Raw genomic sequence first — 24,272 nt, 5'->3', positions numbered from 1 at the left:
GAGGTCAGCCTGGGCTGGGGGACCGGGGCTAACTGGGGGGAGGGGCGCTGCTCCCAGCTCAGCCTCCTCACCCGCGGGTCCTGCCCGGTCCTGCCCCGGGTCCTGACCCCAGGTCCCCAGGCGGGGGTTCCAGAGCCTGGTCCCCGAGTGGCCACCCTGCCCCGGCCCCGCCGCCCGCATCCTCCTTCGGTCAGGCACCGTCCACCGGCGTCGTTCCCAGACGTCGCTACCTCTCGCAGCGCGCCCCACTGGCAACCCTGGCAGCGGTGCGGAGCCGGAACACACCCGCCAGCCGCCTCAGCCCAGGGAGCGCCCGCAAGCGCAGGACCGACCTGTGCGCGTGCGCGCCGCAGCCGGCAGGGCGCCCGTCGTCAGTGCGCGTGCGCAGGGCCAGGCCGGAAGTCCCTCCTTCTGGCCTGCGGCTGCGGCCCGGCCTTTGTTCAGGCTCCGCGGGCCTGGATTGGGTCGTTTCCCGGGGACGGGGTGCCGGGGCTCAGGTGGGCAGGCCTGTCCCCCGGCGGAGGCGGGCTCCCCTGCTCGCCCACTGGACGAAGTCCGGGTTTCCTAGGCCGGCCCCACCCGGCCTCCCCGTTTCTTCGGCCAAGTGCGTGCCCAGCTGCGGCGCGGGCCAACCCCTGCTGGAGCCCGCACCCACGAGGAGTCGGGGGCCCAGCCGCCTGCTGCCGCGCGTGGGAGGCCCCGATGGGGTTCTGGGCCCGGCGCCGGCCTGGACCAGCCCTGGTTGGGCGCAGGCAGCTGGGGGAGCACCCGCGGGCGGATCCGTATTGCGCTACCTCCCAAAATTAATCCTAAAAAACAAAAGGCAGATCTGGTCAGCTTGGCAACAAATTTATTAGTTCAGAGTAGACAGAGCGAGAGTCCAACTGCTTTGTTTCTTCTGTGAGAACCGCGCGGCCGGGCGCCCGCCCACCACGCTCCGAAGGCACTTGAAGACAGGGCAGCGGGGTGGGCAGGGGTCTCAGGCCAAGTCCGCTCTGGATCCTGGAGGGGGCCAGCACTGTCGCACCGGCCGGCCCTCGGAGCTGGTGTGGGCACAAGGACACGGGAGCGCCAGCGGGCGCCGGTGTCGGGCTTGTCTGGCGCGAAGGCATGACGTGAGGAAGACTGGTGACAGTAAGGCTTTGTGGCCTCCACGGCCGGCGCTCCAGCCGCCCCTCTCTAGCAGAGCACGGGAGGCCAGGGGCCGGGGCCGGACCCCTCGAGTTCCCTAGGCGGAAGGGCGCTGGCCAACAGGACAAAGGCTGCGCCCTCAGCTCCACCTTCCCAGAGGAGTTAATGCTTCGGCTCAAGCACCTCCAAGGAGAGAGAGAGAGAGAGAGAGACTGCCAATGAGAAGAGAACGCGCGCCCGGGAGACGTGGCCTGCAGCTGGGGCGGCCGGCGCACACCCCAGGACCCGCAGGCACCCCGGGAGCTGCTCCGGGAAGGGGCCCCTAGGAGCTGATCTGACTCAGAAGCGCCGAGAAGTCCACGTCCGCGATAGAGGAGAAGTCTTCGTCCCCCGAGAGGAGGCCATTGGAGAGCCCCGAGGCCCCCAGGGGCGCGGGGGCCGGCTCGGGGGGCCTCTGCGACCCCGCCACCAGGCGAGTTATGGCCTCGGGGTACTCCATCAGCATGGGCTCGGCCGTGTGCGGGGCCATGGACACACCCTGGCTCAGCAGCTGCTGGAACTCCGAGTTGTCCACGGACGCCAGGTCCGTGAGCCCGCCCGAGTCCGTGGTGTTGCCGAGCAGGGCCCCCAGGTCTTCATCAGCATCGAACTGCAGGTGCAGCAGGGCGTCGGACAGCGTGCCTTCCCCAGCCTGGGTGCTCTTGGGGGCCGGCGGGGCCGCGGCCTGGGAGGGGCCGGGGGCTAGGACTAGGACAGGGGCAGGGGCAGGGGCAGGGGCAGGGGCCTGGGCCAGAGCTGACGCCATGGCTGGGGCAGGGGCCACGGCCGAGGCCTGGCTTGGGATCTGCCCAGAAGGAAACACCATGGGGGGAAACTCCTCGAAGTTGATGGTGCTGAGGGCTGGCGTGAAGGGATAGGGCTGGGGGGCTGCAGGAGAGAGACAGAGAGGCACAAGTCAGCGAAAGCCCCGAGACCCACCCCTTCCTCTTACCCAATCTGACCTGGCCACACCTCCTTGGAGCCCTCCCTGATTGCTCAAACCCACAAAGCTCAACTCTGACCTCGTAAAACACTCCCAGCCTTTCAGAGGGAGGGATACTTTCAGAGATGAGTGGGTCTCCCGGTGCCCTGGGGAAGATCGCCCGGGGAGCACCAGGGAGCAGTGGCCTCAGCCAGGCACTCGGCAGGGCGGGTGCCGTGCGTGTCTCTTCGGTACCGCGAGGCGTCCAGCCACCCAGCGTGGGTGGGAGCGGCCCAGGCACCGGCACCGGGGGGCTGCGGGGCCTGGGCCCCCCACAAAGCCTCTGGCTCAGCGGGTCTGGAGCGGGGCCCAGGCGTCCGTGCCTCCGCCACTCCCAACGGCCCTGACAGAGCTCGCCGGGTCGCACCCGAGAGCCACGGGCCGGGGAGGGGACTAAAGGAACTCCTTACCCGGCTTGGGGACGGGAGCTGAGCTGCGGGAAGGCACGGCGATGCGCCGGGGCGGAGGCCGGGGGTCGGTGGGTCCTGCAGGGCGAGCGGGTCAGTGCCAGGCCCCGGCCGCGCCCCCGGCCCCGCCCCCGGCCCGCCCCGGGCCCCGCCCCGGCCGCGCCTCACCGCTGAAAGGGCTCTTCTTCATGATGCTCCTGAAGGTCTCGTAGGTCCGCTTGCGTTTCTCCTCGATGCGGTGCCGGTCGTCTGGGAGAGAGAGAGTGGGTCTCCCCTGGGTGGGGAGGGGCCGGGCCTCCCGGAGACCCACCCCCAGGCTCCCCAGCAGGAGCCTCCCTCTCAAGGGCACCTGCTGCCCGAGGCCTGGGCAGTCCGGAAAGGCCCCTGGGGACTGAAGCCACGGGCAGGGGCCACGCTCTGGAGGAACGGAGCCTGGCGGCCGAGCGGGCAGCTCTCCTTCCTGAGAGCGAAGCAGGGGCCCCACAGCCCCCCCTCCCGCGCCTGCTGCGCTAGGGCTGAAGCCGGACCCGCCTCCTCCCACTCCCCGCCCCCGCGGTGCCCTCCGGGAACCTGAGCCGTGTTTGCCAGGCCCCTCCGGCCACGGGGCCTGAGCGAGCACACGGGGGCCTGCTCGCCAAAAGCTGACACTCAGGTGGCAGAGCGACAGCGATGCAGACAGACAAGACCCCAAGCTCCCGGCCAGGAGCGCCGCCCCGGAGCTGGGTGGGGGGTCTGATTTAGGGGCGGCGAGGCAAGGCCTGGGTGAGCGGTTCCCCGGAGACCTGGCGAAGCGTGCCGAGCTGAGGCCGCAGCGGGAGCACAGGCGGACCGGCAGGTGCCGTGGCCTGGCCTAGCCATTCCTCCCATAAGGGGCCAAGCCTCTTCCTGGACTCCAGCACCGTCTTCCAAAGGCCACCCCGCCCGAGTCTCCCCCTCTTTCACCCCTGCACGTGGCTCCCCACTGCCATACGACAAAACCCCAAAGGCCTGCAGCCTAGCGAGACCCTCCCACCTGGGCCTGCTCCCTGCCTGCCACTGGCTCCCACTGCACAGCTGCCCCGCCAGGCTGTGCACCTGCCATCCCCTGCCTGCAGACGGCACAGCTGTGCCTCTCTCCACGGTGAAGCCACCTCGCAGCCGCTGGAGGGGGCTCCAGCCGCCACCGCCGGCTCGCGTGTCGTCCTGTGCGGCCAGGACCTCGTCTACATGTGCCTTCCTCACGTGACAGCGCAGGGCACGCAGCGTCCTCATCTCTGTCCACAACACCGGGCACAGGCCCGGGCTCAGGGGGCACCGGAGGCCGGAGCACACAGTGCCGGCTGCCACCGGCTGGCCCTGCAGCTGTGGCCGGTGCGATGCTGCCTCCTCCCTAGGAGCTCTGCCAGAGACTGGAATGAGGGAGGTCGCTGCGAGGCGTGCAGGTTGCCCCTCGGGCTCAGGGAGACTTGGGGACACTCCGATTCCTGTCACGTGGCCCTTCACAGCAGGACGTCAGCTGACGCAGCCGCACCCTCACCAGGCACACGCCATCCAGCCCTGAGACTACATAGACCCCGAGCTGGGCCTCTAGGTTTCCGCCCTCGCTGGCCGGAGCTGGCCAGGCCTGCTCCTACCCTCAGCTGTGTACCTGTGTCGGGCAGGTACTGGAATTCCATGGGCTCGCTGAGCTCGCGATCCGAGGGCCTCCGCAGCTGCATGGAGACGCGCACGGGCGCCTGCAGGCCGGGGTCCGCGTAGGGCGGGGTCCGGAACACGATGGCCACTTGTCGGTGCACGTCCGCTTGTGAGAAGGAGCCTCGGGCCTCCCAGCCCGGTCCCGTGAAGTACACCTCGATGTCCTCTGCGAGACGGGGGGGGGGGGGGGCGGGGGCGGGGGGGCGGGGGTCAGCTGTCCGGGGCCCAGTGCACCGCGGTCCCCTGGCTGCAGCCCTGCCCCTCCGTGCCCGGCGAGGCCGGCCCTGCCTTCCTCCTCTGTACCTTTCTGCACCTTGTCGCACAGCAGGAAGATCTCGTCCCCGCCCAGGCAGCTCCCCGAGTTGCGGTTCACCCGGCAGATCTTGAGCTCGGCAGTGTTGGGGGCGCCTGAGGGTGTGAGGGTGAGGAAGGCGGCCCTGAGCCACTCCCGGGGCAGCCGGCGGGAGACGGCGCTGCCTGCCCAGCCCAGGGTCCAGGCTGCCCCGCGCCTGCGCAGCCAACGCCAGATGGCCTCCCCGGCCCCACACCCCGGCGTGCTCGGCGCTACCCCTGGCAAGAACACCACGGCCGGGACCCACACTGCTCTGCCCTCGTGGGGCTTCCAGATCCAGCGCGAGCCACGCTCGCCCGGGCAGTCTCCCGGGCCCCATCGTGCCCACCTTGGCCACGCGCCCGTCCCTCCTGACCCCGCTTCCTGCCCCGGGGCTCCCGAGCCACTGTATTTCTGTTCATCCTGCTCATTATTGAATTAAAAACTGCAACCGATCGGTGCCGCCCCAGCGCCGCTGCAAGCTTCGCGGGGCTGTCATCAGGGAACCATCACTGTCCAGCAAACCTCGCTCTCGGAAGTCCGCTTCCCACAGTCCGTGGTGCAGGTGCGGGCACGCCACCCTCTCGCCACGTGATCCGGAAAACGCCCACTTCGTATCAGACCCCCTGCCAGCCCTGAAGCTACACCAGAGCAAGGGTGGCTCTGGGTCTGTCCCTGCCTGTCCGCGGCCAGCAGGGCTGGGCACGGGAGACGACACACGGACGCGCTGGATGACGGGCCGAAGCCGGAGGCCCCTCGCTCACCGCAGCCCAGCCCACCAGCCTTCCTGCCGCCCAGGCCCACCCTGGCCCCTGCCCGTGACCCCCGGGCCACTCACGGTTGTCAAAGATGGGATGGGAGAGGACGGGCGGCAGGCGGAGGGGCCTGCCTGCCGGGTCCCGCACTGTCACCTGGAAGCAAAGCCTCACGGCGTTCAGGTCGTAGTCCCCACGCTGCTCTTCTATGGGCACTGTCACAACGGATGGACGGGTAGGTGTCACACGGGGCGGGGGAGGGCGGCCGCTCCGGCCCGGGGGCTGGACAAAGGCCTGCACTGGGACCCCGCGGTCCTGTCCCCTGCCGGGAGCGTGTACCGAGCGGGACGCGGTATCTGGCTGCACAGAGTCTTGGCCAGGAGGCCTGGGGCGGGGGCCGAGGCTGGGGGTGGGGCGGGCAGCTCGGCCCTCTCACCTTGGAAGGGGTTGTTGTTCGTCTGGATGCGCTGACTGATGGCCTGCTCCAGGTCGCGCTTCTTCACACACTGGATCCCCAGGTTCTGGAAGCTGAGCCCCTCCCCCATCAGTTCTGCAGCAGAGCCCGGACCCCCCCCCCCCCCCGCGGTGCCCCGTCTGCATCTCCCCATCCGCCCCGGGGTCCGGCTCCAGCGGCTGCAGCGGCTCCCCCGTGCTGCGACACCGCCGCTCCTGTCCGAGGCTGATGGCCGGCCCGGCCAGCCTCCCGCCCTCAGGCCCTGACCTCGGCACCTCTCCCTTTGCCTGGGGATGCTTCCGGGCTTCTCTGATTCAAGGCCTAGCTGACAGAGGCCACCCCGGCCTCCTGCCCCCAGGCCACGAGACCAGCACCCCTCCCTGGCCGGGCTCACTCTCCCAGCCTGGAACTCGCCTGTGTCTGTTATCGGCACGACCTACAGCCTGTCCGTGGGTGCGCGCTCCAGGGAACTGCGGGCTCGCTGGCTGGTTTCTCACAAAGCCCTCCCAGCCACAGGGAGGGCCCCAGCCCTCTCCCCCAGGAGTCCCCCTTGCTAGAGAGCAGGCGCACAAACAGGCGATTCCAGGACAAAGCAAGGAGGGGCGCAGGGAGTGAGCACTGCGCCCTGTGTCCAGATGCCCTGCCCAGCCCCGGCCCCCGGGCACGAACCTGTGGATGCAGCGGTCCGGACAGAGCTCAGCCTCATAGAAGCCGTCCCGGCAGTCTTTGCCGACCAGCTCGTGGGGGTGAGGCCGGTGAGGGGGGTCCTTGGTGACCAGGGAGATGCGAACCGTCCCTGGTCCCGTGTAGCCATTGATCTGTGCAAAGTACAGTGCGTGCTGGGGGCCCGGGCACGGCCCCTCCCCCCACGCCCGGGCCCCCGCTGCACCCGGGGGAGCAGGGCTGACCTTGATGGTGGGGTGGGTCTTGGTGGTGTCCGTGCTCCGCTCCCCGGGGATGCTGCCCGCCGAGCGGCCCTCGCACTTGTAGCGGAAGCGCATGCCCCGCTGCTTGGGCTGCTCGATGATCTCCACGTAGGGGCCCGAGGCCTGGGCTTGCTCTGCCGGGAGCCGGGGGCACGGGGGTCCCATCAGGGGCTGCCCCCACGCCTCCCATCCCCTGGAGCCCCTCCCCAGCCACCGAGCAGGGCCGGCCCACTTACCCGAGGGGAAGATGAGGGGAAACAGGTCTGAAAGGGGAGGAGGTAAGGGTCAGCACAAGCCTAGGTACCCCCCCCAGGGAAACTGAGTCAGGACCTGCTCCGTGGGACCTGAGGTCCAGCTAAGAGGTGGGGGGTACAGGAGCCAGAAACACCTGTTTGCTAAGGGCACACGGGGTCTGGACCCCTGCTGTGCTGAGGGAACCGAGTGGGCCCGTCCCACTGTGCTCGGAGGAACTGTGGGGGGCGCCCCCCACCCCCCACCCCGAGAGGAAACTGACTCACACCCTCTCCCATAACAACTCCATCAGGGCTGCCCCGGGGGCCATGCGGCGGACTCGCCTCAAAGCTCACCCCGCACCCCCACCCGGGAGGGCCCCCGGTCAAGGCCCCCTCCACGCGGAGGGGAAACTGAGTCAGACCCCCGCCGCCCGCCCCGCCCCGCGCCACCCCGGCCCGCGCCCTGGCGCAGGAAGCGGCGGAGGGCGGCCCGGGGGTCCCGCCGCCGCCCCCGCGGCCCCGGCGCGGCCTCCCGCCCGCTCCCAGGGCGCCCTCACCGTCCATGGCCGGGGTCCCGGGGGCGGGGCCGGGGTCGCAGCTGGGCCCGCGGCGCGCGCTACAGGGGAGCCATTCGCCAGAGGCGGAAATGCGCCGCGCGCGCCCGTCGCCGCGTCACTGCCCGGAACCCGGCCGCGCCTGCGCGCTGGGCCGCCGCCGCCGCCGCCGCCGCCGCCGCCCCGCGCGGGGTCCGGGCAGGTGCGCGCCGCGCCGGGGGCCAGGCCGCGGGGCCGGGGCAGACGCCGGCCGCTCCGGGGGCCCGAAGCTCGCCCGCCCGCCCGGGGGCGGCCCCGGGGCGGCTCCGCTCGCCCCCGCGGCCCGGCCCCGCCTGGAGGGCGGGCCCGCGATTACTCACTTTGTTTTTAGGGGATTTCGGGGGCCCCCTCCCGCGGCTCGGAGGAGCGCGGTGATGTCACCCGGGCCGGGCTGGAGCGGGGCCAGGGCTGGGCGGCGGCCGCCCGCCCCGCGCGCCCGGAGCCGGCGGCTTCGGCCCGCACGCGTCTGGTCGCGGGGGCCGCCGCCTCCCGGGGCGCGGGGCGCCCCCGACGTCCCCGCCGGACACTGCCGCCCCGGGCGGCCCTCGGGAGACGAGTGCGGGAGGCGCCCGCGATCGGCCCCGCAGCCTCACCTCTGCACCCTGGCGCGCTCGCCTCCCCACGCCCGGGACCCCCGGGGCCGCCCGAGCCCGCAGGGCCACGCCCCCCGCGAGTGTCCCCGGGGCCCCCCGCCGCGGCCCAGGCCGGGGTGGCCCGGCGATGCCACGCGGGCGGGGGGCGGCCTGGGGCTGGGACCCCCGGGGGTGAGGCTGCGCGCGGCTTCTCCAAAGCGGGGTGGGGGGAGACTTTTTTTTGTCTCTTCTCCGAATTCGCACTAAATTAGGAAACCATGTGGGAATTGGAAAAAATTGGAAATTCTGACTTGCTTTCCCAGGCTCCGAAAAAACAGGAAGAGAAAAGTGAAAGAGCGAGCGAGCACCCCGCCCACCCGCCGGTGCCGGGCCGCGGTGGGCTGCGCGTGCGCCGTCCACTCCGAGTTAATCAGCGTTTTATTTCCTTGAAAGGCAGAGCGGCCTCCCACCCCTGCATCACGGCCCAGGCGCAGGCCGGCGGCCGCGGAGCCAGGCTGAGGCCGGGGCGGGGGTCTCCGCCCAGCGCCCCGCCGGAGCGGCAGGGACCCCGAGTCTTCTGCCGGAGCCGGCTGCCCGCCAGGGTCTGGCTGAGCAGGAGGCTGGAGTGGGGAGCCCAGGCCCTCAGGAAGGGGATGTGCGCGACGCAAGCACCTTTTTCTTTCTTTTTTTTTTTTTTTTTTTTTGATTTATTTATTTGAAAGGCAGAGAGAGAGAGGTCTTCATCTGCTGGTTCACTCCCCACATGGCTGCAACAACTGAGCCGTTCTGAAGCCAGGAGCTTCCTCCCACGCTGGTGCAGGGGCCCACCTGGGCCATCCTCCACTGCCTTCCCAGGCCACAGCAGAGAGCTGGGTGGGAAGTGGAGCAGCCGGGACTCGAACCGGCGCCCATATGGGAATCCAGCACTGCATGTGGTGGCTTTACCCGCTATGCCACCGTGCTGGCCCGCAACGTATCGTGTTTAAAAAGGTACTAGGGCCGGCATCCCACATGGGCGCTGGTTTGAGTCCTGGCTGCTCCACTTCCCATCCAGCTCCCTGCTAATACGTCTGGGAAAGCAGTGAGGATGGCCCAAGTGTTTGGACCCCTGCACCCGCGTGGGAGACCAGGAAGAAGCTCCTGGCTCCTGGCTTCAGCCTGGCCCAGCCTGGGCTGTGGCAGCCACTTGGGGAGTGAACCAGCAGATGGAAGACTCTCTCTCTCTCTCTCTCTCTCTCTGCCTCTCCTTTCTCTGTGTAACTCTGACTTTCAAATAAATAAATAACTCTTAAAAAAAGACAAGACTGAAGCCAGGACTCGGAGCTCTGTGCTGCAGGATTGGCTGTGATGTCGGAGCTGGGTCTTCACGGTGGGCCCCACTCCCGCCCCAGCTGTGCTGGTGTTGGGGGGCGTCACGTGGCAGGTGATGCAACACCCCCCTGCAGAGCACCGGAGTCTGTCCCGAGAAAGCCCCCCCCCCCCCAGCTCATGCTCTCAGAGTCCACTGCGGCCCGCCTGGCAGAGCTCGGAACCCAGCCCCCTCCCCACCATGCCCGCTAAGCCGAGACCCGGCTGCACCTGGGTGAATGCTGGGATCTGAGTTTGTCCTTTGTCAAGGTTGTGATGGACAGTGGCTTCCCTAGCCCGCAGCCTGACCCTGCAACCACACGTTCCCCTCCCTCCTTGCGGTTTTCGCCTTTATAAACCCTGTGGCTCTGAGCGCGGGTGGAGAGTTCCTGAGGGCGGAGCCCGCTCTCCACGCCGGCACTGAAGGACCGGCGTGTGGTGCTCCTAAGGACCGGCGTGTGGTGCTCCTCCATCCGCACGCGCAGGCATGGCAGAAGCAGATCTGAGCAGGAGCGCGGCTGCACGGCCCAGTGGAGTCCGAGGGTCTGGGTTCCTGTGCCTGGATCCCAGCTGGGCTCGCATGCCGTCTGACTTCCCCAGTGTGCTCTCCTGTGCTCTGGTCTCCAGCGCCTGGGCCGCGCACTCCTCCACGTCCCGCTGTAACTTCCCCGTGTCCACGCCCCGCTGCGGCTCTGCCCGTGTCCACATTTGGTCGTGACCTCTCCATGGCACCTACTCGGTCACTATGGAGCAGGGCCTGGCCCCTGCCACCGCACCCTGAGCGCCAGCACCCTGGGGCCACAGGGAGCTGCTCTGGGTAATCCTTCCCTTTTTTTTTTTTTTTTCCCTAAATGTTTGTTTATTCAATTTACTTGAAAAGCAGAGAGAGAGAGGGAGCACTCGTCCATCCCCTGGTTTACTTCCCAAATGCCTGTAACAGCTGGGCTGGGGCTGGGCTGGGCTGGGCTGGGGCTGGGGCTGGGGCTGGGGCTGGGCTGGGCCTGGGGCTGGGCTGGGCTGGGGCTGGGGGTGGGGCTGGGGCTGGGCTGGGCTGGGCTGGGCTGGGGGTGGGGCTGGGGCTGGGCTGGGCTGGGCTGGGGGTGGGGCTGGGGCTGGGCTGGGCTGGGCTGGGCTGGGGGTGGGCTGGGCCTGGGGCTGGGGCTGGGGCTGGGGCTGGGTGGGGGTGGGCTGGGCTGGGCTGGGTGGGGGTGGGCTGGGGGTGGGGCTGGGCTGGGGCTGGGGGTGGGCTGGGCCTGGGGCTGGGGCTGGGCCTGGGGCTGGGCTGGGGCTGGGCTGGGCTGGGCCTGGGGCTGGGCTGGGCAGGGCTGGGCCTGGGGGTGGGGCTGGGGGTGGGGCTGGGGCTGGGCTGGGCCTGGGGCTGGGCTGGGGCTGGGGGTGGGGCTGGGGCTGGGGGTGGGGGTGGGCAGGGCTGGGGCTGGGGCTGGGCTGGGGCTGGGGCTGGGGTTGGGCTGGGGGGTGGGCTGGGCTGGGCTGGGGGTGGGGGTGGGCAGGGCTGGGGCTGGGCTGGGGCTGGGGCTGGGGGTGGGCAGGGCTGGGGCTGGGCTGGGGCTGGGGGTGGGGCTGGGGCTGGGCTGGGCCTGGGGCTGGGCTGGGGGTGGGCAGGGCTGGGCCTGGGGCTGGGCTGGGGGTGGGGGTGGGCAGGGCTGGGGCTGGGGCTGGGGGTGGGGCTAAGTCGGGGGGGGGGCTGGGGGGGGCTAAGTCGGGGCGGGGGGCTGGGGCTGGAGTTGGGGCTGGGCTGGGCTGGGCTGGGGTGGCTGGGGTGTGGCTGGATTGGGGCTGGGGCTGGGCCAGGCCAGGGCCAGGCCAAGGCCAGGCGCTCAGCACTCCATCTGCGTCTGCCCCAGGGGGCAGGGCCCGAGCCCTGAGTCACATCTCTGCCTCCAGTGTGCCTCAGCAGGAAGGTGGATTCTCTGCCTAGTGGCGCCGGCACCCCGGGTTCTAGTCCCGGTCGGGGCACCGGATTCTATCCCGGTTGCCCCTTTTCCAGGCCAGCTCTCTGCTATGGCCCGGGAAGGCAGTGGAGGATGGCCCAAGTGCTTGGACCCCTGCACCCCATGGGAGACCAGGAGAAGCACCTGGTCTATATGGTTTATATGAAACCCCAAAGGACGACAACTGGCCAAAGTCATTTTATTTTATCTGACAGGAAGAGTTACAGAGAGAGAAGAGGAGAACACAGAGAGATCTTCCATCAGCTGGTTCACCGTGCACATGGCCAGCGCCCATATGGGGATGCTGGCACTGCAGGCGGCAGCTTAACCTGCTGTGCCACAGCGCTGGCCCCATGTCAAACTCATCTTTAAAAAAGACAAACAAGGGCGGACACTGTGGCATAATGGGGTGAGCGGCCACCTGCAGTGCCAGCATCCCTTATGGGCCCCGGTTCGAGTCCCGGCTGCTCCACTTCCAATCCAGCTCCCTGCTAATGCACCTGGGAAAGCAGTGGGAGACGGCCCAGGCCCTTGGGCCCCTGTCACTCACGTAGGAAACCCGGATGAGGCTCCCGCCTGCCGGCTTTGGCCTGGCCCAGCCCTGCTGGGGAGTAAACTAGGGGATGGAAGACCCCCCCCCCAATTCTGACATTTGAATAAATAAACAAATAAAAGAACAACAACAGCAAACACTGGAGAACTACGCTTCTGATTTCACAACTTGCTGGAAAGCTCCGGTAACCACAACCACGTGGTCCGAGCAGCACACAGACCTGAGCAGAGGACCCAGGAAGGGAAACCGCAATGCATGTGTGCTCAACTGGTTTTTCTCTCCTTTTGTTGTAAATATTTATTTATTTATTCTAAAGGCGGGGGGGGGGGAGATTTTCCATCCTCTGGTTCAATCCCCCAGTGGCCACAATGGCTGGGGTTGTGCCAGGCTGAAACCAGGAGTTCAGAATGCCACCTGGGGGACAGCGTTTTAACAAAGGTGCTGGCAGAATTGAAATACACACGGAGAAGAATCAAGCCGACCTTTGTCTAACACCACCTACAAAAATTAACTCACAATGGAGCAAAGACCCAGTGTAGGACCTAAAACTCTCAGAAGAAAACAGGGGGCTATCTGCATGACATGGGACCTCCTGGCTATGACATAAACACGCAGCAACAAAAGAATGAAAGTGATCAATGGCTGGCACTGTGGCTCTCTAGGCTAATCCTCCGCCTTGCGGCGCCGGCACCCCGGGATCTAGTCCTGGTCGGGGCGCTGGATTCTGTCCAGGTTGCCCCTCTTCCAGTCCAGCTCTCTGCTGTGGCCTGGGAAGGCAGTGGAGGATGGCCCAGGTGCTTGGGCCCTGCACCCCATGGGAGACCAGGAGAGGCACCTGGCTCCTGGCTTCGGATCAGTGTGGTGCGCTGGCCGCAGTGGCCATTGGGGGGTGGTGGTGGTGAACCAATGGAATAGGAAGACCTTTCTCTCTGTCTCTCTCTCTCACTGTCCACTCTGCCTATAAAAAAGAAAAAAAGAAAGTGATTAGTGAGACTTCAAAAATCTTACAAACTTCTGTGTTTCAAAGGCCACCGTCAGTACAGTATAAAAGCAACCCACAGATGGGAGAGAAGACGTTACAAACTGCATATCTGATAAAGATCGATATTGACAACACACAGGAAAGTGAGACCCAGTAACAAAGAAAGAAAACTCAATTGAATTGAAAAATGAGAGGCTGGCACGGTGTAACGCCAGCATCCCACATGAGCTCTAGTTCGAGTCCTGGATGCTCCACTTCTGATCCGGCTCCCTGGGAAGGCAGTGGAAGATGGCCCAAGTGCTTGGGCCCCTGCACACACCTGGGGGACCTGGAGGGAGTTCCAGGCTCCTGGCTTCAGTCCGGCTCAACCCTGGCCATTGTAGCCATTTGGGGAGTGAACAGTGGATGGAAGACCTCTCTGTCTCTCTCTCTCTCTCTCTCTCTCTGTAACTCTGCCTTTCAGATAGCTAACAAAAAGTGTGTGTGGGGGGAGCAAAATAGACATTTCCCTAAAGAAACTGTACAAACGGCTAAAGGCACAGGGAAGACACAAACACCGCTCACTGTTGGGAAGATGCAGAGGCCAGAGAGGGGCCGCTGCCTGCCTCTCAGGCCGGCTAGGACAGAAGCCCAGAGGATAAGGACGGTGCCGAGGCTGTGGAGAAGTGGAAACCCTTCTGCCTCGCTGGTGGGCACGGGAACCGCGGCGCTGCTGGGGACAGTTGTTGCCAACACCGCAGAGTTACCACACGGTCCAGCAACCCCACTCCTGGGAGCACACACAAAGCAGCCGAAACCAGGGGCCCAGAGCCCCAGCAGCTCAGACACCAGTAAGGGGCCAGCCCTAGGGGCGCCCATCTGAGACCCGGCTGCTCCCTGCTAATGCGCCTGGGAAAGCAGCAGAAGATGGCCCAGGTGCTTGGGCCCCTGCACCCACGGGGGAGACCCGGATGGAGCTCAACCCCAGCCATTGCAGCCCTTAGGGGCGTGACCAGTGGGTGGGAGACCTTTCTCTTTCCTCTTTCTCTGTGACTCTGCCTTTCAAATACATAGGAAATAAATCTTTATTTAAAAAAAATTTTTTTTGACAGGAAGAGTTAGTGAGAGAGAGAGAGAGAGAGACAGAGAGAGAAAGGTCTTCCTTCCTTTGGTTCAACCCCCAAATGGCCACTACGGCCGGCGCTGAGCCTATCCGAAGCCAGGAGCCAGGTGCTTCCTCCTGGTCTCCCATGCGGGTGCAGGGCTCAAGCACCTGGGCCATCCTCCACTGCCTTCCTGGCCACAGCAGAGAGCTGGCCTGGAAGAGGAGCAACCGGGACAGAATCCGGCGCCCCGACCGGGACTAGAACCCGGTGTGCTGGTGCCGCAGGCGGAGGATTAGCCTAGTGAGCCGCGACGCCGGCCTAACATTTTTTAAAAAGATTTATTTATTTACTTGAAAATCAGAGTTACACAGAGAGAGGACAGGCAGAGAGAGGCAGAGAGGCCTTCCATCCAACGGTTCACTTGCCAATTGGCCGCTTCGGCTAGAGCTGCACCGATCCAAAGCCAGGAGCCAGGAGCTTCTTCCAGGTCTCCCACGTGGGTGCAGGGGCCCAAGGACTTGGGCCATCTTCCACTGTTTTCCCAGGCCATAGCAGAGAGCTGGACTGGAAGAGGAACAGCTGGGATTAGAACCGGCGCCCATGTGGGATGCCAGCGCTGCAGGCGGAGGCTTTACCCACTATGCCACGGCACCGGCCCCCATTATAAAACCTTGACTTAGGACATCACAAGTCGAAAACAGCCCGTTCAAGATGCATTTCGCACACAGCCTGCCCCTGTCCTCGCTCGGCACGGCGCTGTGGAGTCCCTGTGGTTCCCCCGTGCCCGCGGGCTGCCTGGGAGCTGGGCTTGCAGCTCCCCCAGGACTGCGGAGCGTCAGCCCGGGGAAGATCCGCCTCCCCCGCTCCAAGCACAACCGCGGCCGACTGTTGCTTCTGCTCCACCTGGAAGCCGGGGACGACCTGCACACAGCAGTGCCCCCCCTCCCCTGCGCTCGGCTTCCGGTAGTGCCGGTCACCCTCCGTGAATCGCAGTCTGAGATATGAAGATTCTAAAAATACACAACCCACAAGGGCTTTTTTTTTTTTTTTTAAGATTTTATTTTTATTTATTTGAAAGGCAGAGTGGCAGAGAGAGGAGAGAGTGCGTCCATCCCCTGGTTCATTCTCCAGGGCTGGGCCAGGCGGAAGCCAGGAGCTTCATCCCAGTCTCCCACGCAGGTGCAGGGGCCCAAGCACTTGGGCCATCCTCCTCTGCTTTCCCGGGCTCGTCGGCAGGGAGCCGGGCGGGAAGCAGAGCAGCCGGGACTGAACGCGGTGCTCTGGTATGGGAGGTTGGGGTTGCGTGGCCACAGCTTCACCCCCGGGCCACAACGCCGGCCCTGGCTCCCAAGTGTCCATTCATGCTGCCTGCGAGGCCGGGGCATGTGGCGGGTCAGCCTGGCAGCCGTCTGGCCGATCAGACTGCCCGCGGCGGCATCACTGCTCGTGTGCAGGTAACTTCGAGTTCTGCTGAAGGAAGGCCCCCAGGTGTCAGGGCAGTGACGCAAAGGGGGCGGCGAGGCGTGGAGCAGGGAGGGACGGACCGACTCGGTGCTGGGCGGCAGTGTGGCCGGCACAGGAAAAACGCAGCCTGTGTAGGGTTTAGGGCCCTCTGGAGTCCCCGGGATGTATCTCCTGCAGGTCAGATGGGACCTCCGAACAGACCTGGCCACCACTAACATAAACAAGCCGTCCTACGCCACCGGAACGCTGACACGAGCCGCGACGCTGAAGAACCGGGCTCCAGGTCCAGTCACCTGCTTCGTCCCACACCACGCACCGACCGTCAGAAACAGGCCCCGCCAGCCCCGCCACCAACGCCGTGGTTTCTGACAGCAGGACGCGGTTTTGTGGCTCTTGTCCGAAGGGTGCGGCCCACGAGGGCTGCCAGCCACGTCTCTCTGTGGTTCATCTCTGTGGCCAGTCCCTCTCGGGGGAGCTGGGCCACCAGATAGGGCCACGGCATGGTTTTATTTGCAGTTAGTAGCCAGGGGTTGCTTTTCACATTTTCCCTTCGCTCGGTTAATACAGGAAATAGCGCATGTCTTCAAAGTGAAGCCCACATAAGCTGTGTTTAAACAATTTTGTATCTAGCTCCACCCCCACCCTGCTCTCTCCCTCCTCCCAAAACAGTCACCTTTTTCCTAGTTCATGTTTTCTTCTTATTTATTTGTTTGAAAGGCAGAGTTACAGACACAGAAACTCCACCACTCGTTCACTCCTCAGATGGCCTTAACAGCCAGGGCCGAAGCAGGTGGAAGCCAGGAGCCTGGAGTTCCATCCGGGTCTCCCGTGTGGGTGGAGGACGCCCAGGCACGTGGGCCATCTGCTGCTGCTTCCCAGGGAGCCGGGTCAGAAGTGGAGCAGCTGGGACTGGAGCCTGCACTCACATGGGACGCTGGCATCGTAGGGGTGGTGTAGCCCTCTGGGCCACAACACTGGCCCCCTTCTTCTTTTTTTTTTTTTGACAGGCAGAGTGGACAGTGAGAGAGAGAGACAGAGAGAAAGGTCTTCCTTTTTGCCGTTGGTTCACCCTCCAATGGCCGCTGCGGTAGGCGCGCTGCGGCCGGCGCACCGCGCTAATCCGATGGCAGGAGCCAGGTGCTTCTCCTGGTCTCCCATGGGGTGCAGGGCCCAAGGACTTGGGCCATCTTCCACTGCTTTCCCAGGTGCATTAGCAGGGAGCTGGACTGGAAGTGGAGCAGCCGGGTCTTGAACCAGTGCCCATATGGGATGACAGCACTGTAGGCAGCGGCTCTGGCGCTGGGCCACGGCGCCGGCCCTAAGGCTAGTCCACCTGGAGTGGATATTGTGTGGCCCCACGCCCTGCTCTCGCCCACGTGGTAACCCGTTTTCTTGTCCGATTCTTGGACTCCTTTCTTGGGCCGCAGCATCCCCACTGGCCGCACTGTCCCCGTGCCGGCTTCTGGGTCAGCCCGGGGTCAGAGACCACAGCCAGCTATTCGAGCAGAGACGACCTAACGGGAAACAGGAGAAGGCTGCCGAGCAGGGGGCGGAGAGGCAGCGCGAGAGCGCGTGGTGCCAGGCGGGCAGCAGCCATCCTTGGAAGTCCGATCAAACTGAAGCTTGGAAACGCAGCCGCGGGCTCTCGGGAGCTGGAACTCGGGGCTCCTGTGGGGCTGCGGCTGCTTCCTGTGGACTCAGCGGCCCCTCTGGGCCTGAAGTGACCCGGCCCAGCAGCTCTTAGAGGAAGGAGGGGCTGCCTCTCGCGTGGACCAGTGTTGCTGGGTGCACACAGGAAACTCTCAGGAAGACGACGGAAGAGCACTCCAGCCCAGGCCCAAGGGCACAGGAAGTAGGCGCTGTTTTTTTAGATTTATTTATTTGAAAGTTAGGGTTAGAGAGATGGGAGACAATCTTCCACCTGCTGGTTCACTCCCCAGATGGCCGCCACAGCCAGGGCTGGGCCAGGCCGGAGCCAGCTTCACTTGGATCTCCCAAGCGGCTGGCAGAAGCCCACATCTCCCACTGCTTTCCCAGACTTATTAGCAGGGAGCTGGATTGGAAGTGGAGCTGCTGGGACTCGAACCGGCGCCCATAGAGGATGCCGGCACTGCAGGCGGCAGCTTCACCCGCCGCGCCACGGCGCTGACCCCTAGGTTCTGCGTCTTCATGGAAGAAGCTAAAATGTCACCTGGCAAGAGATGGGGTCACAGGAAGGAAATCATTGGGGCCACTCTTGTCGTCCATCTACCACAGCGAGTCTTACTCCGACTTCAAGATTACACTCCTGATCTTCCAGATATTTAAAGGATATACCAGGGCCGGTGCCGTGGCGCAGCAGGTTAATCCTACATGGGCACTGGTTCGAGTCCCAGCTGCTCCACTTCCGGTCCAGCTCTCAGCTATGGCCTGGGAAAGCAGTGGAAGATGGCCCCAGTCCTTGGGCCCCTGCATCCGTGTGGGAGACCCGGAGGAAGCTCCTGGCTCCTGGCTTTGGATTGGCGCGGCTCTGGTTGTTGTGTGGTCATCTGGGGAGTGAACCAGTGGATGGAAGATCTCTCTCTCTTTCTCTGCCTCTCTGTAACTCTGCCCTTCAAATAAATAAATAAATCTTAAAAAAAAAAAAAAAAAAGGCTATCCCAGCAGCCTATCTCGTTTGTGTGCAAACACCCACCTAATCAACACCACTGCCGGGCTGCTTGCCGTGGTTCTGGGGGCACCGCCGTGCACCGTCTGGTTTGCCTTCTCTCCAGTCCTGCTTGCTCACCATACTCACAGCAAAGTGAGCTGATGTATTTTCTTTTTTAATTTTTTATTTGACAGGTAGCGTTATAGACAGCGAGAGAGAGAAAGACAGAGAGAAAGAGAGAAAGGTCTTCCTTCCGTTGGTTCACCCCCCAAATGGTCGCTATGGTCGGTGCTGCGCCGATCTGAAGCCAGGAGCCAGGTGCTTCTCCTGGTCTCCCATGCGGGTGTAGGGCCCAAGCACTTGGGCCATCCTCCACTGCCCTCCTGGGCCACAGCAGAGAGCTGTGGAACAGCTGGGTCTTGAACCAGTGCCCATATGGGATGCCGGGGCTTCGGGCCAGGGCATTAACCCACTGCGCCACAGTGCCGGCCCCATATTTATGTATTTGAAAGGCAGAGTTACAGAGAGAGAGAGAGAGAGAGAGAGAGAGAGAGAGAGGTCTTCCATTCACTGGTTCACTCCCCCCAAATGGCTGCAACAGCCCGGGCTGGAAGCCAGGAGCCTGGATCTCCCTCGTGGGTCCAGGGGCCCAGGGACTTGGGTCATCTTCCGATGCTTCCCCAAGCACATTAGCAAGGAGCTGGATTGGAGGTAGAGCAGCCGGGACTCAAACTGGGGCCCACACGGGCTGCCGGCTCTGCAGGCGGTGGCTTTGCCCACTTTGCCACAGCACCGGCCCCAGAAGGCTATTTTTAAGTTGATAATTTTCTATGGCCCACGAATGATGTTACATTTATCCAAACGGCCCTCAGCAGAAAAACGTTTCCCCCACCTCTGACGAAAGGCAGAGCGATGGAGAGCGCCAGGGAGGGAAAGAGATGCCTTCCGTCTGCTGGTTCCCTTTCCAAAAGCAGGCAACAGCCAAGGCTGGGCCAGGCCAAAGCCAAGGGCTTAGAGCTCCCCTGGGGCTCCCACGTCCTTGGCCGCGGTCCGCTGCCTCCCAGGACACTCGCAGGAGCCTGAACCGCACGCGGAGCCACGGACTCAGCTCAGCACCGCACTGTGGGACGCGGGCGTGCAGCCCACGAGTGCTGACTTGATCAAACGCCTTCCCCAGAGCTCCGAGATCGTGCGGGTTTTCTGCCTCGTCTGTTAAGGGGAAGAATGGCCAGCGCTGTGGCTCAATAGGCTAATCCTCCGCCTGTGGCGCCGGCACACCGGGTTCTAGTCCCGGTCGGGGCACCGGATTCTGTCCCGGTTGCCCCCCTTCCAGGCCAGCTCTCTGCTGTGGCCAGGGAGTGCAGTGGAGGACGGCCCAAGCGGCAGCCATTGGAGGGTGAACCAACAGCAAAAGAAGACCTTTCTCTCTGTCTCTCTCTCTCTCACTGTCCACTTTGTCTGTCAAAAAATTTAAGAAAAGGGGGGGGGGGAGGGCCGAGAATGGCACGGATTTCCTAACAGCAAACCACCCTGTAACCTGGGCGAGCTCGCCGTGGTTACCACCTGCGCTTTGATTCCTGGCTACTTTAGGAGGGGACTTTTATTTTGCAATGTCTGCAGACCGCTATAGTTTTCTTTTTCACCTTTCCCCCCGCTACTGGTGTTGTCTACTTTTGATATCAAAGTTGTACCAGTCTCATAAAATTGAGGAAAAACTCCCCTTTTCTATTTTGTAAAAGCTTTATTTATAGGGCTGGCGTCACGGCATAGTCAGTTAAGCCGCCGCCTGCAATGCCGGCATCCCATGTGGTCGCTGGTTCGAGTCCCAGCTGCTCCTCTTCCGATCCAGCTCTCTGCTGTGGCCTGGGAAGGCAGTGGAGGATGGCCCAAGGGCTTGGCCCCTGCACTCGCGTGGGCGATCTGGGGAAGCTCCTGGCTCCTGGCCTTGGCCTGGTCCGGACTTGAACAGGGAGGTCATTTGGGAGATGAACGAGCAGACAGAAGAGCTCTGTGTCTCTCTCTGTGACTCTGACTTTCAAATAAATAAATTTTGTAAAAAAGGTATTTATTTATTTTTAAAATTTATTTGGAATGCAGAGATACAGAGAGCGGAGGAGAGAGGGGTCTTCCAACCATTGGTTTATGCCCAAATGGCCGCAACAGCTGGGGCTGGGCCAGGAGAAAGTCAGGAGCCTGGAGCTCCATCTTGGTCTCCCACAAGGGTAATGGGGCCCAAGCACTCGGGACCATCTTCCACTGCTTTCCCAGGCCACAGCAGAGAGCTGGAGTGGAAGTGGAGCAGCTGGGACTAGAACTGGTGCCCATATGGGATGCTGGCACTGCAGGCAGCAGCTTTACCTGCTATACCACAGTGCTGGCCCCTTCTTTTCTTTTTTAAAGATTTACTTATTTATTTGAAAAACAGAGACAGAGAGATAGAGAGAAATCCTCCACCTGCTGGTTCACTCCTCAAATGGCTGCAAGGGCTGGAGCTGGGCCGATCCAAAGCCAGGAGCCAGGAGCTTCATCCGGGTCTCCTTGTGGGTGCAGGGACCCGAGGACTTGGGCCGTCTTCTACTGCTTCCCCAGGCGCATTACCAGGGAGCTGGACCGGAAGTGGAGCAGCTGGGGCTTGAACCATCACCCATATAGGATGCTGGAGCTACAGGCAGAGGCTCCACCACACTACGCCACAGCACCGGCCCCACACTGGCATTTCTTATGAATTGATTACCTGTCTGCAATGCTCTCTCTCTCTTTTTTTTTTTTTTTTTTAAGATTTTATTTATTTCCTCGAGAGGTAGAGTTACAGACAGTGCGAGGCAGAGGCAGAGAGAGAAGAGAGGTCTTCCACCTGCTGGTTCACTCCCCAGATGGCCACAACGGCTGGAGCTGATCCGAAGCCAGGAGCCAAGGACTTCTTCTGGGTCTCCCATGTGGGTGCAGGGCCCAAGCTTTCCCAGGCCATAGCAGAGAGCTGAATCAAAGTGGAGCAGCCAGGACTCGAACCTGTGCCCATATGGGACGCCAGTGCTGCAGGTGGAGGATTAACCTAGTGCGCCACAGTGTCGGCCCCCATAATGCTCTCAAAAACAGCACAGTCAGGACAGCTGCTGTGGTGCAGCGGGTTAAGCTACTTCCTGTGACGTCAGCATCCCACATTTGGGCACCAGTTCGAGTCCCGGCTGCTCCACTCCTGACCCAGCTCCCTGCTAACGCTCCTAGGAAAGTAGCAGACCCTGCACCCACGTGGGAGACCCTGATGGAGCTCCTGGCTCCTGGCTTCTGCCTGGCCCAGGCCTGACCAACATGGCATTTGGAGAATGAACCAGCAGATGGAAGAGCTATCTCTCTGGCCCTCTCTCTGCTTTTCAAATCAGTAAAATACATCTTATTTAAAAATTCTCGAGGGGCCGGCGCTGTTACACAGTGGGTTAACGGCCCGGCCTGCAGTGCTGCCATCCCATATGGGCGCCGGTTCAAGAACTGGCTGCTCCTCTTCCGATCCAGCTCTCTGCTGTGGCCTGGGAAAGCAGTGGAGGATGGCCCAAGTCCTTGGGCCCCTGCTCCCATGTGGGAGACCCGGAGGAAGCTCCTGGCTTCGGATCAGCTCAGCTCCGGCTGTTGCAGCCAACTGGGGAGTGAACCAGCAGATGGAAGACCTCTCTCTCTCTCTCTCTCTCTGCCTCTCCTCTCTCTGCCTCTCCTCTCTCTGTGTAACTCCGACTTTCAAATAAATAAATATTTGGAAAAAAATTCTCAAAATCAAAAACAAAACCACACAGTCGGTCCCATCTCTGCGTGTGGTCCTCCAGCCGGAGGATCGGAAGTGTGAATCCAAATGGAGCCAGCCTGGGAGGACGACCTTGGGGATTTAAGGCAGCCCGGCCGGGGCCCTCGCTGGGTCCCCTCCCGGCTCCCCGGCCCTGGAAGCAGCCCCTGTGGCCAGCTCCAGCCCGGCGACAACGGCGAATGTTTGCTGAGTAGGGGCGTGTGCCGGCTGTTAATACCGTACAAGCGCTACGGCCCCAATCCCCAGTGAGGGGCCAGCTCTGGGGCAGCACCACGGCATCCCGACATCGCGGGGGGAGCAGCGTTAGGGACGTGAGAGCGATCTCAGGTCAGAGCACAGGGACCAGGGCTCGCGCCCGGCTCTGTGCCACATCACGTGACAGCTGCCACAGGCCACGGGGACTCGGGGCTGGGAGGCCCCTCAGGGACCCCTCGGGTCTGCCTCACAGCAGTCCTGCTCCACGGTGTCCCCTGGTCCCAGGACGTTCTCAGCTGAGTCCACCTGTGACCTGTGACCCCAGGAGGCTGGCAGCCTTGCGCCCCAGGGCCCCTCCCATCTACTGGTTCATTTCCCAAGCTCCACCTCCGTGCCCGCCGTGAGTGGCAGGGACCCAAGTCCTTGAGCCGTCCTTTGCTGCCTCCTAGGGCGTGGCATCACCAAGAAGCAGGGATGGGGACCCAGCCGGGACTCGGATCCAGACATCTGAGGGCGCACAGGCACCCACAGGGCATCCTACCACGCGCCAAGGGCCACCCCTCCCTCTGACCGTCATTCAGTATGACACACAATTCTCTGTGTGTCCCTAACGCGCCCAGGGTGGAGCAGTGAACGAGACAAGCCATCAGGGCTGGCGCGGTGCAGCTGCGTGAGCCGCCACCTACAATGCCGGCCTCCCCGTGAGCGCCAGTGCGCCTGGGAAAGCAGCGGAAGGTGGCCCCAGTGCGTGGGCTCCTGCCACTCAGGTGGGAGCCCGGATGCAGCTCCTGGCTCCTGCCTGGTCCTGCCCCAGCCACTGTGGCCGTCTGGGGAGCGAACCAGCAGGTGGAAGATGGATCTCTCTCTCTCTCTGCCTTTCAAACAAATAAATAAACCTTAAAAATAAATACATGAAGTCACCCCCTGGTCAGGCTGATGAGACACCAGGTTCCGCGTTGGCCGTGACCCCTCGCCCCCTCGTGGCCTTGCTGGGTCATTCCAGCGAGACTGCACCCAGGTAAGGTGGCCCCACAAAGGGCAGGGCCTGGGGCCGGCCGTGATGCCCTGAGGACGGTCCCCAGCCTCTGCCAAACCCTGGCAACCAGGGAAGAAGCGGCAGCCGTGCCGCGGCACTGGGGACACCTGTGTCCGTTCCAGAGCGCCTGCGTCACGCTGCGAGCACCAGGCTTCCAGGCCAGCTTCCTGGGAAGCAGTGGAGGATGGGCTGAGGACGTGGGTCCTGGGTTGGGCCCCAGGCCCCTGGCTTCAGCCTGGCCCCGGCCTCGCTGTTGGGGCCACGTGGGGAATGGACCAGTGGTTGGAAGGTGTCTCCATCTGTCTCTCTGCTTTTCAAATGAAATGTAAATAATTAAAGAAAGAGATTTATTTACTTAAAAGGCAGTTACACAGAGAGAGAGAGAGACAGAGACAGAATCTTCCACCCGCTGGTTCACTCCCCAAATGGCTGTCATGGCCAGAGCCTGGCCAGGCCGAAGCCAGGAGCCAGGAGCTCCATCTGGGTCTCCTACGTGGGAGTAGGGGCCCAAGCACTTGCGCCATCCTCTGCTGCTCTCCCAGCTGCACTGGCAGAGAGCTGGATCAGAAGTGGAGCCAGGGCCGGCGCCGCGGCTCACTAGGCTAATCCTCCGCCTTGCGGCGCCGGCACACCGGGTTCTAGTCCCGGTCGGGGCACCGATCCTGTCCCAGTTGCCCCTCTTCCAGGCCAGCTCTCTGCTGTGGCCAGGGAGTGCAGTGGAGGATGGCCCAAGTGCTTGGGCCCTGCACCCCATGGGAGACCAGGAGAAGCACCTGGCTCCTGGCTTCGGATCAACGCGGTGCGCCGGCCGCAGCGCGCTACTGCAGCGGCCATTGGAGGGTGAACCAATGGCAAAAGGAAGACCTTTCTCTCTGTCTCTCTCTCACTGTCCACTCTGCCTGTCAAAAAAAAAAAAAAAGAAGTGGAGCCAGGACTTGAACCAGCGCCCATAGGGGACACCGTCACGGCAGGTGGCGGCTTAACCTGCTGTGCCACAACTCCGGCATCAGGGTAAATAAAAATGTAAAAAGGGAAAGAGAACAGCGCTTCCCCACCATGAAACCCAAGCAGCAGAGGCGGCCTGCCCTCTGCCAGCCCAGCGCCCCCCCCCCCCCAGTGGACAGCTGCCCCGAGCTCCC

At 63.7% G+C, this 24,272-nt stretch overlaps 1 protein-coding gene across 2 annotated transcripts; it reads right to left on the bottom strand.

Annotated features, from left to right (window-relative positions):
• Positions 1-834: 834 nt before the first annotated feature.
• RELA (RELA proto-oncogene, NF-kB subunit) lies at positions 835-7,574 on the bottom strand. Of its 2 annotated transcripts, XM_062195826.1 has the most exons (11): positions 7,490-7,574; positions 6,936-6,962; positions 6,682-6,833; positions 6,443-6,591; positions 5,756-5,847; positions 5,403-5,534; positions 4,537-4,641; positions 4,187-4,399; positions 2,728-2,808; positions 2,563-2,637; positions 835-2,058 (listed from the first exon to the last, which is right to left on the bottom strand). In XM_062195826.1, the coding sequence occupies exons 1-11, from the start codon at positions 7,494-7,496 to the stop codon at positions 1,454-1,456; spliced, it is 1,638 nt and encodes a 545-aa protein (XP_062051810.1). In that variant the 5' UTR covers positions 7,497-7,574; the 3' UTR covers positions 835-1,453. The 2 variants fall into 2 exon arrangements, with proteins under 2 accessions (XP_062051810.1, XP_062051809.1); XM_062195825.1 differs by having other exon boundaries at positions 6,443-6,833.
• Positions 7,575-24,272: the final 16,698 nt, after the last annotated feature.

The sequence above is a fragment of the Lepus europaeus genome, chromosome 7 (assembly GCF_033115175.1).
Source record: "Lepus europaeus isolate LE1 chromosome 7, mLepTim1.pri, whole genome shotgun sequence".
Classification (NCBI taxonomy): Eukaryota; Metazoa; Chordata; class Mammalia; order Lagomorpha; family Leporidae; genus Lepus; species Lepus europaeus.
This window is presented reverse-complemented; position numbering and strand designations above follow the sequence as displayed.